The 9,958-nt window shown below is 34.5% G+C and overlaps 4 protein-coding genes across 5 annotated transcripts; 1 reads left to right on the top strand and 3 right to left on the bottom strand.

Annotated features, from left to right (window-relative positions):
- Positions 1–208: 208 nt before the first annotated feature.
- On the bottom strand, positions 209–2,090 carry LOC120772453 (inactive peptidyl-prolyl cis-trans isomerase shutdown). Its single transcript, XM_040101076.1, has 3 exons — positions 1,958–2,090; positions 1,001–1,899; positions 209–931 (listed from the first exon to the last, which is right to left on the bottom strand). Exons 1-3 carry the CDS (start codon positions 2,014–2,016, stop codon positions 525–527), a joined length of 1,365 nt encoding a protein of 454 aa, XP_039957010.1. The 5' UTR covers positions 2,017–2,090; the 3' UTR covers positions 209–524.
- A 367-nt stretch (positions 2,091–2,457) lies between these two features.
- Positions 2,458–4,349, bottom strand: LOC120772247 (hydroxysteroid dehydrogenase-like protein 2). The gene is made up of 3 exons (XM_040100744.1): positions 4,269–4,349; positions 3,911–4,110; positions 2,458–3,842 (listed from the first exon to the last, which is right to left on the bottom strand). The coding sequence occupies exons 2-3, from the start codon at positions 3,954–3,956 to the stop codon at positions 2,650–2,652; spliced, it is 1,239 nt and encodes a 412-aa protein (XP_039956678.1). The 5' UTR covers positions 3,957–4,110; positions 4,269–4,349; the 3' UTR covers positions 2,458–2,649.
- Positions 4,350–4,628: 279 nt separating this feature from the next.
- LOC120772696 (hydroxysteroid dehydrogenase-like protein 2) lies at positions 4,629–6,189 on the bottom strand. Its single transcript, XM_040101436.1, has 2 exons — positions 6,010–6,189; positions 4,629–5,935 (listed from the first exon to the last, which is right to left on the bottom strand). Exons 1-2 carry the CDS (start codon positions 6,053–6,055, stop codon positions 4,695–4,697), a joined length of 1,287 nt encoding a protein of 428 aa, XP_039957370.1. The 5' UTR covers positions 6,056–6,189; the 3' UTR covers positions 4,629–4,694.
- A 981-nt stretch (positions 6,190–7,170) lies between these two features.
- Positions 7,171–9,376, top strand: LOC120770324 (serine palmitoyltransferase 1). Of its 2 annotated transcripts, none has more exons than XM_040097706.1 (7): positions 7,171–7,278; positions 7,592–7,652; positions 7,723–8,219; positions 8,286–8,415; positions 8,488–8,685; positions 8,756–9,121; positions 9,180–9,376. In XM_040097706.1, exons 2-7 carry the CDS (start codon positions 7,602–7,604, stop codon positions 9,342–9,344), a joined length of 1,407 nt encoding a protein of 468 aa, XP_039953640.1. In that variant the 5' UTR covers positions 7,171–7,278; positions 7,592–7,601; the 3' UTR covers positions 9,345–9,376. The 2 variants fall into 2 exon arrangements, with proteins under 2 accessions (XP_039953640.1, XP_039953641.1); XM_040097707.1 differs by having other exon boundaries at positions 7,183–7,278; positions 7,582–7,652.
- The last annotated feature ends 582 nt before the right edge of the window (positions 9,377–9,958 follow it).

Genomic DNA, 9,958 nt, shown 5'->3' with positions numbered 1-9,958 from the left:
GAAATTGTGTTGCAATATTAAACAAGAAATCAAGTAATAAAAACTTGAAGAGTAAAATTAAGTAAGAAACCGTATTAGTATTATTTGTGAATTATACATAAATAATGAAATACATTTATGCGTTTTAACTAAAAATAAAAACAAAAAGTGTTTCAATGCAATTTTCATAGTTCAACATTTATTATTCGATTTTTTAAAAGTTCAGGTTTTTTTTATTATTTCTAAGCTTATACGAGTACATGAATATTAATTTTCAAACTTATTATATTTTTTATTGTGGTCGCTGAGCAGTTTTTTAAACTAGTGAATAAAAAGTAATTTTCCTTTACAGATTTTACCAATACAATTTTTATTGTACTTACTAGTAATTGTTTTGCATAAAAAAATTGGCGCATAAATTTAGCACTCTGTTCTTACGCACTAATATTGTTATGTATAAACTTATTTTTCTTTGGTGCAAAAATATATCGAACATTTTTGCTATAATTTCATTCAATCTTCTTAGTCTGCTTTAGCAGTCTAATTTATTTTTTATTTACTTTACTTAGCGTATAGGTTGCATTGTCTAGCGGTGAAAGCGTTAGTTTTAGATCCATGCTCTGCGCTAGCTCATCTACAGTTTTTATTTCACTTTTAGTTAAACCAGTTGGTAAGTTGAAATTATTCAAATCCATGTTTTCCTTGAAACTTTTCATTAGTTCTGCCATTTCTTGTTCGAAGATGCTGGGCGTCTCGGCGCTACCAGTATCACCTTGTTTGCCGACATCATTCTTCTTTATTATACCCATTGCTTTTGTCCAAATGCTGCGCTCGTTTTCTTTGTATTTTGCATAACGTTCTTCCAATATTTTCAGCTCCCGACTGATATCTTCGTTTTGCGGCTCCATGCGTTGAGAGCGTATAAGTATCTGCCGTGCGCGTTCATACTCGCCTACAATAGCAACCAAACAACATACATATTTGCCAAAAATCATACATAAAAATATTAAAAAAAACTTACCCAGCAGTAGCAATGCACGTCCTTCTTGAAATAATGCTTTACACGAGGGTTTATTGTTAGTCAACTGGCGTATTTCTTTGCACATAATGCAAGCCTTTGTTGGTAGATTAACTTTATTATAACAAACTGCTAAGTTTGTATATAGTTTCAATAAAAATGCTGTTTGCTCTTTCTCCTCTTGCTCGTTCGCCAAATGACAGCTGTTCAGCAAACTTACTGCTTTCTCAAAAGCGCGAAAAGCATTTTTGTATAAGCCTTGTCCGAAGAAATCTAGACCTTTGAGATGTACTTCACGTATTTTTTCAATTACTATGGAATATTTGCGTCGTTCTTCATCGGTTAAGTTTTTATCTGCCTCTAAATCACCAACGGCATTGAATGAAACTAATTCTATTATAAAGAGTCCATCGGCACTTGGTTTTATGCGTGGCGGACAACCAATTTCACGGAAGAGTAAATGATGTGAAATTACGAATTGTGCCTGTTCGCCACGATACATGGTGCGCACTGCTTCCTCTAATCCTTCGATTACTTCATTTCGTCCAGTATAGAATTGATACGAGGAGCCACGCAAAAATGATGAATCAAAAGGTGCCCCTTCACCTTCCCAGTAGGCATTATATCGTATACACACACGTGCATTTAACGGCACTTCACCGTTTTCTGCTAATCCCGGCTGTGTAATTTTTTTGTAAATGTGTTCATTTATCTGCACCATTTGTTGACGCAGTTCATCAAATGTTTTTGTCCACGGCGAAACCAGTGTTGTGTGATCTACAGCCGACTTTTCATCATCTTCCTCATCAGAACCTAAATTTAATTCATCGAATATATCGTTGCTGAAGCCCTCATCAAAGTTTGTGTTAATCTCAAATGTTGTGCCAGGACCAACGAGATCGCTGCAATGAATGAATGATTATATTATTTGCGTATTACTACAATTTAAAATGTAGTTACCTTATTGATAATGGGTCCTTTAGAAAGTTGCAGCTCCCAGGTAAAGTTTCTTCCTCCATTTTATCAAATACTTTTGAAATTAAAAGAAATTATTTGGGTAATCAGAGGTTTTGGTTGTATTTGCATGTAATTTAGCGGCAATTAACTGTGATTTGATGACGCACTGAAAGGAAGAAGAAGCAAAATAAATAGTGTTGTAAGACGATGGAAAATTTTCTATTCAACTTGTTGCTTCTCTTAAACTTAACAAAACCTATAAAATATGGTGAATTACTTATTTCATTCATTAAAAGTTTTTAAGATATATGCATATAATGCGCAAATTATCAATTTAATGCCGTTCTTCAATATTTCATTTAAAATGATTTGTAATATCTATTCAAAACTTCGGTTAATAGCTCGTCGTTTTTATTTTTAAGTATATTTAAACACACATTTTATGATATTTTCCAAACAAATTTGACCAAATCGGAACAATTACAAATAATATAATACAAAAAAGTCAAAAATTTTTATTGTCTAATCTACAACTTCGTTTGGAAGGCACATATGCATATACTTATGTATGCATGTAAGTGAATAAACAACGGTTTACAAATAAAATATTTATTAAAAAGTAAATTAAACCTATATTTAACATAAAAAATGCAACTTATCACTAGCAAACCTCAGGTCATAACAATTACCAAAGTCTATAATTTTGATTTTAGTGAACGCATAAGCTTCTCCAGTTTCATTGCCTTATTCAAGTCACCGGAAATTTTTAGTTTTCCTGTCATATATGCAGTTGCAGCCTTTAGTTTTCCCGAAAACATATCATGGAAGTTATTAGCTTTCATTGTTAAAGTTGCATCAGGTGAAATCTTTGGTTCACCACTACCGCATGAGCCTGTTCCATTTTTTAAATCCAAATGCCATGTGCCTTTTTCTTCTCCTTCAATATTGAATTGGAAAACAGCCTGCGTTTTTTGCACCAGTTCTGGTGAAAGCAATGTTTCAATCTTTCCAAATAATGCCGGTATTTGACCGGAAGATGCACCTTCAGATTTTCTTTGCTTGATATCTTCTTTAATTGCATTGAGTTCATTCTCGGGAATATCCAAAAAGAAATCGGGCATTAATTTATCGGCATATTCAGGATTGCAGGCGTATTGTTTCAAATCCGTGACACCAGCTTCGGTTAAGACTTCATCGTCAATAAGAAAACGTCCTGTACACTGAGTAGGTTCACGCACCAAAACTGCGTAAGCGGCATCTGCCATGATATCAACTTTGCGCGATACATTTAAACTATCTGGCCCAGTCAACATTTCTATGGCAGCCGTATGTATAGCAGTTCGTGGCCATAACGCGTTTACGGCCACTTTGGCAGAACGGAATTCTTCTGCCATACCCAGCACACACATAGACATACCATATTTGGCCATTGTATAGGCCACATGTGGAGCAAACCAGATCGGATTCAAATTTAAAGGCGGTGAAATATTCAATATGTGTGCATGATTACTCTTCGTCAAATATGGTAAACATTCCTTTGATACAAGGAAAGTGCCACGCGTGTTAATATGATGCATAAGATCATAACGCTTCATATCTGTATCCAGCGTACCAGTGAGTGAAATGGCAGATGCATTATTTATGAGAATATCAATACCACCGAATTTCGCGACAGCATCCTGAACAGCTGAGCGTACTTGCTGCTCGTCGCGTACATCTACAACACAGGGGTGTGCACGACCACCAACCTTTTCAATTTCTTCAGCCGCTGTATAAATTGTACCTGGCAATTTGGGATGTGGTGTGCTTGTTTTAGCAGCGACGATGATGTTTGCACCATCACGTGCCGCTTTTAGTGCAATAGCTTTGCCAATTCCGCGCGACGCACCTGCAAAAAGAAAGTTGACCCACTTTTGTTAGTTTAATTTTCATGAAAACTTTAATATGCGCCCTCACCAGTAATAAAAAGTGTGCGTCCAGCTAGTTTCCCTGTATTAATCATTTTAAGTTTTTTCCTTTAATTTGCTATTAAAATAAGTGCTAATTTATAGCGACCACTCCGTTGCGCGTTTGTTTTTTAAATGTCAAAAAATTGGTTGGTCAAACAATGAAGTCAACAAAAGCAGAGTCCAAAGTACACAATTGGACCGCGGCGTCTGAAGTAGAAGCAGAAGCAGCATAATTAAATGATAGCAACAATCACAGAGGTAAAAGAAAAAACGTAAACATGAACAGATATAGAAGAGAGAGAATCATAAGACTTTGTACCAGAGGCAAACTGATATATTTTAGGAATACAATCCATTGTGCGAACCTGTAATCATACAACATATGTAGATTTGTATGCATGTATGTATGTATGCTAAAATAAGTACAATCCCACATTTGCTATCAAAAAACAACAGGACAGCGTTAAACACAGACGTAGCAATAATGACGACAGTAATAAATTTGACCCCCCACCTAGTGCAAATGTAAACACAAACGAATATTTTTTCAAAGAGAAAAGCAGAGAAGTTTTTTGATAATAGATGTAATAAAAACGAAACATTCAAATAATTAAAATATATTAGGGTTGCCTCAAGTCTAAAATTAAAATGATAATGATAAAGATTTTTAAAATCTACGTATTGCAGTTTCAAGTTCAAATAAAATGCTGCGTAATAATTGCCATACTTTTGTTATATACTTTTTTATTCAATATGAACAAACTTCAAACAAGACGTTAAATAAAAAATAACTACAATTTATCTATAATCATTTTTGACCTAAGTGTTTTCGTAAGTTTCTCCAATTTAAGAGCTTTACTCAAATCTCCCGATATTTTCATTTCACCCATAAGAAGTGCTGTTGACGGCTTCATTTTACCGGAAAATATTTCGACAAAATTCTCTGATGTTATTGCAAATGTTGCATCCGCTTCCTCTTCCGGTACGCCTTTTCCACAAGAACCTGCACCATTTTTTAGGTCAATGTACCAAACACCACCTTCATTACCCACTATATGAAATTGATAAATCGCTAATGTTTTTTGAACAAGTTCATTTGAAAGTAGCGGCCCAATTTTTTCAAATAATCCTGAAATTTTTCTCTCCTCTTTTTGTGTATTTACTTTCGGTTTTCTTTCTTTCAATATAGACTTCCATACTGGTATATCTCTATTAATAAAAGGTACAATTTTCTCTTTTGGTATATCCACGAAAGATTCATACATCAATTCATCTGCGACTGTAGGGTCGTTAGCATACTGATCGAGATCTTTTACACCAGCTTCCGTTAAAACTTCATCATCGACTAGAAAACGACCAGTAAACTCTTTTGGCTCACGTATAAGCACTGCATACGCCGCATCTGCCATAATATCCACTTTGCGTGTTCTCTTCAGAAATTCTGGTCCCATAAGAGCTTTGATTCTCTCTGTGCATATTGAAGTTCGGGGCCACAAGGCATTTACCGCCACTGACATAGCATTTAGCTCATATGACATACCTAGCACACACATAGACATACCATACTTTGCTATGGTATACCCTAAATGAGCTGAGAGCCATTTAGGATCCAAGTTTAAAGGCGGGGCAATATTTAAAATATGTGAATATTCGCTTCGTATCAAATAAGGCATACACTCTTGTGATACGATGAAAGCGCCACGTGTATTGGTTTGATGCATAATGTCAAAATGGTTTATTTTTGTGGCCGCTGTACTGGAGAAAGAAATGGCGGAGGCATTATTAACCACAATGTCAATACCACCAAATCTCGAAACAGCATCATGAACAGCGGCACGCACTTGCTCTTCATCACGTATATCTACAGCACAAGGAAGTGCACGCCCGCCTGCTTTCTCCACCTCATGGGCAGCTGTGTAAATGGTTCCAGGAAGTTTAGGATTTTCTTCAGTAGTTCGAGCAGCTATCACTATATTTGCACCATCACGTGCCGCTTTTATAGCTATTGCCTTACCAATACCGCGTGATGCACCTTGACGAATCAAACGTCCAAGGAATGAATTAATATTTATATTTAAAATATTATAGAAGTAAATTATATTAAACCTGTAATAAATATAGTGCGTCCAGCTAATTTGCCCGTGTTTATCATTTCAAAATTTGGACCGATAACCTAGTCGAACTCGTATTTTGGTTATTTCTTTGATAGTTGAAGGGCAGTGATCGCATAATATTTGTTTATTTGCGTTTTTTTTGTTTAGTATATACCGGTAACAGCTGATTTGAGAAAACATCTGCTCGTGAATGAAAAATGACAGTTTGTTTTTTGTCTCTAGCTTACCAGAACGCTGGAAAAATAATTTTACTAATTGGCATTAACCTTTTACTTTTAGAAATTACCCTAGAAGATAAGTAATAGCTAACTAACCGGCCATCAATAGGCTATCAGTAATTAATGCCTTCGTTATCCATTAGGTTATTTATTATCCCCTGAACAGGGTATATTAAGTTTGTCACGAAGTTTTGTCTGTCTGTATACATAGTATATGTACATATGTATATACGAACCAGTCCCTCAGTTTTTAAGATATCGTTTTAAAATTTTGTTAACGTCATTTTCTCTTCAAGGAGCTGTTCATTTGTCAGAACCGCCGATATCGGACCACTATAACTATAGCTGTTATACAAACTGAACGATCGGAATCAAGTTCTTGTATGGAAAACTTTCACATTTGACGATATTTCTTCACGAAATTTGGTATGGGTTGTTGTTCTTAGAAATAATGTATTTTTGGAAGAAATTGTTCAGATCGGCTCACTATAGTATATAGTTGGTATACAAACCGAACGATCGGAATCAAGGGCTTGTATGGAAAACATTTGCCGTGGTATCTTCACGAAATTTTACATGAATTACTGCTTAAGGTAATAACGACAAAATTGTTCAGATCGGATTACTATAGCACATAGCTTCCATACAGACTGGACACATAGTTACTAAAAGAAATGCACCTGTGAAAGGCATATTAGCTTCGGTGCAGCCGAAGTAAACGTTTTTTCTTGTTTTTATTTATTATTATTCCAATTATCAGCGACAAAAAATCAGCCTTTCAATGGAGTGTTATACTTGTACAAGTAAAAGAATACGAAAAATGCCAAAGACCATCCCTTTGAATTCTGTATTTACGAATATTTTTAAATGTAAACAATACAAAAGGGAAATTCTGCTGTATAGAAATAAGGCAACACTTGAAAGGTGTAGTCAAATAGAATTTGACATTTCACCTTGAAAAGCGGGTTTTTTACCTGCACGTTCATATCAAAAAAAATTTTCATACTAAAATAAATAAATTGTGATTGATAAAAATTGAACAGGTACATTTTATTAGCAATATAAAACATTTGAAATATAGAAGTTTAAGAAAAAATTAGATACGGTTAAAAAATCTAACGTGATTTTCCAAAATAGTATCAAGTTTCTATTATAAATATTGTTTTAAAAAGTAATAAAAAAATAATCTTATCACTTCATATGTGAATTAAATGGAATTTAGTGCAATCACGAATGACGAAAGGTTTTGCATGACGCATATGGGGATTCTTTACTAACATGAACTAATCACATCGATTGTTCGCGTTTATATTACTTGATTTTTTGCTTATTTTACTTAATTAAAGTATTTCATAGGGTCAGCAGCATGGTCGCAATTCCTTATTTATTTAACGAAATCGAGCGCATATTTGAAAATGTGAGTAAAATTGTCATATTGAAATCAAATAGACCATGTTATAATTATATTCTTATTTTGCTAATTCCAGACCCCATTATATGTGATTGTATTGGAAGCTTTTCTGCTGCTGTCGGTAATATGGTTGTTACTTTTTAAGCGTAATGGGCGTGGTAAACGGTACACAAAAGTAGAGGAAGAAGAAATTATTTCCAAATATGAACCGGAACCACTCATAGCTGAAACCGATCCCAATCATCCATTGCTGCAAACACGTTTAGTCCAATCGAAAGTAGGCAAGCGTGTGGTAGTTGACGGACATGAGTGCTTAAATTTAGCAACGCACAACTATTTGGGTTTATTAGAAGATGACAAAATATTGGAGGATGCTTGCAATACATTGAAGAAATACGGTGTTGGTTCTTGCGGACCCCGTGGTTTCTACGGTACAATGGATGTACATTTGGATCTGGAAGAACGTTTAGCAAAATTTACGGGTATGGAGGAATCAGTGGTATACTCTTATGGATTCTCTACCATAGCAAGTGCTATACCAGCATATGCAAAACGAGGCGATGTCATATTTGCGTAAGTAAAAATTTTAAAATTGAACATCAGAGTTAGTATAATTTTTTTTATTTATGAATTCTTAAGTGATGAGATGGTTAATTTTGCCATCCAAAAAGGTTTGGATGCTTCACGAAGCACTATTTATTACTACAAACACAATAATATGGCCGATTTGGAGAGTCTACTTATTGAGCAACAAGAACGAGATGCAAAGGTGTGTTTATAAAATGAGTATGTGTATGCATTGAAAAGTGTAATTACCAATAGTTTATTTTTATACAAATAGAATCCAAAGAAGGCAGCCAAGACCCGTCGTTTTCTTTTAGCCGAAGGTATTTACATGAATACTGGCGAAATATGTCCTTTACCCGAACTTGTAGCGCTACGTGCTAAGTATAAATTGCGTTTGTTCCTGGATGAGAGCATTTCCTTTGGCACACTTGGTAAAACCGGCCATGGTCTCACCGAGCACTTTAATGTCGACGTAAGTATATTTTTTAACATAAATTGCATATATTATATTTTAATGGTTTACTAAACGTTTTTATTAACAGCTGATTGAGGTTGATCTCATTATGGCAGGTATGGAAAATTCTCTAGCTACCATCGGCGGTTTCTGTGTCGGTTCACACTTTATCGTCGAGCACCAACGTCTGTCGGGTTTGGGTTATTGCTTCTCTGCATCACTGCCACCACTATTGACACAAGCAGCCATCTCTGCACTTGATCGTTTCGAAACCGAACCGCAAATGTTTACCCAACTGCAGGAAATTTCGCGAAAAGTGCAAATGATATTTGGTAAATTTTCAAAGTTGAAGTTGCGTGCCAACGAACTTTCGCCCATCAAACACTTATATATAGCGGAGGAACGCGAAAATGCAGATGAGGAACGGGAATTGCTCATTCAAATAGCCAATAAGGTAATTCCTATATGAAATTAACGTTTTCAATTGTTTATACATTGAAATATATTTCTAGTGCATTGCAAAGGGTGTTGCTGTTATTGAGGCGCGTTATTTGAATAATTTGGAGAAACATGCTATACGTCAAAGCATACGTATAACGGTGAATCGCTTACTCACTGACGCAGATATCAAGCATGCTTTCGATGTTATCGAAAGTGTTTCCAACGAAGTGTTGTAAATCACACGCCATTCATTATGACTATTTCAAAATTAGTAGATAGTATAGGCTGATAGCTTATTTCAACACCATAAAAGCATTACGTTATAGTTTTATGTTAACTGCTGCTATGACATAGTAAAAGTGAGGTTAATTTTCAAAAAGAACAAATATTTGATGTACTAAGCCACGCTTTATTAAGTAGTGGTAGTATTCTATTGAATACTTCTTGTAGCTGAATATTGGAATGTGCATGCACACAATTTCCGAGCACTATTTGTTTACATTTCAACAAAAAATATAAATATAATAAAATTGATTAAATAATAATATTTTTGCATACATATTACAATTTTCCTAGTTTCCTATTATATTGTATAAGGTCATACATGCACATTCCATGCTAAGGCTTGTAATTTCACTTTCTTTGAATGTTCGTACGAAAAAATCGTGTGTTAAAACCAAAGCTAAAACGAAAATGTATTAAACTTTAAAATAATAAAACTTATAATTTAAAATAATATATTTATATATGTATACAGAGTTTTCTATTCAATTGCAACGCGTTCAAAACTTAATATAAAGTGATGTTTAAAGCATATAATTTTTCCGAGTTTAACCCTTAAGCACATATA

The sequence above is a fragment of the Bactrocera tryoni genome, chromosome 3, assembly GCF_016617805.1.
Source record: "Bactrocera tryoni isolate S06 chromosome 3, CSIRO_BtryS06_freeze2, whole genome shotgun sequence".
NCBI lineage: Eukaryota > Metazoa > Arthropoda > Insecta > Diptera > Tephritidae > Bactrocera > Bactrocera tryoni.
This window is presented reverse-complemented; position numbering and strand designations above follow the sequence as displayed.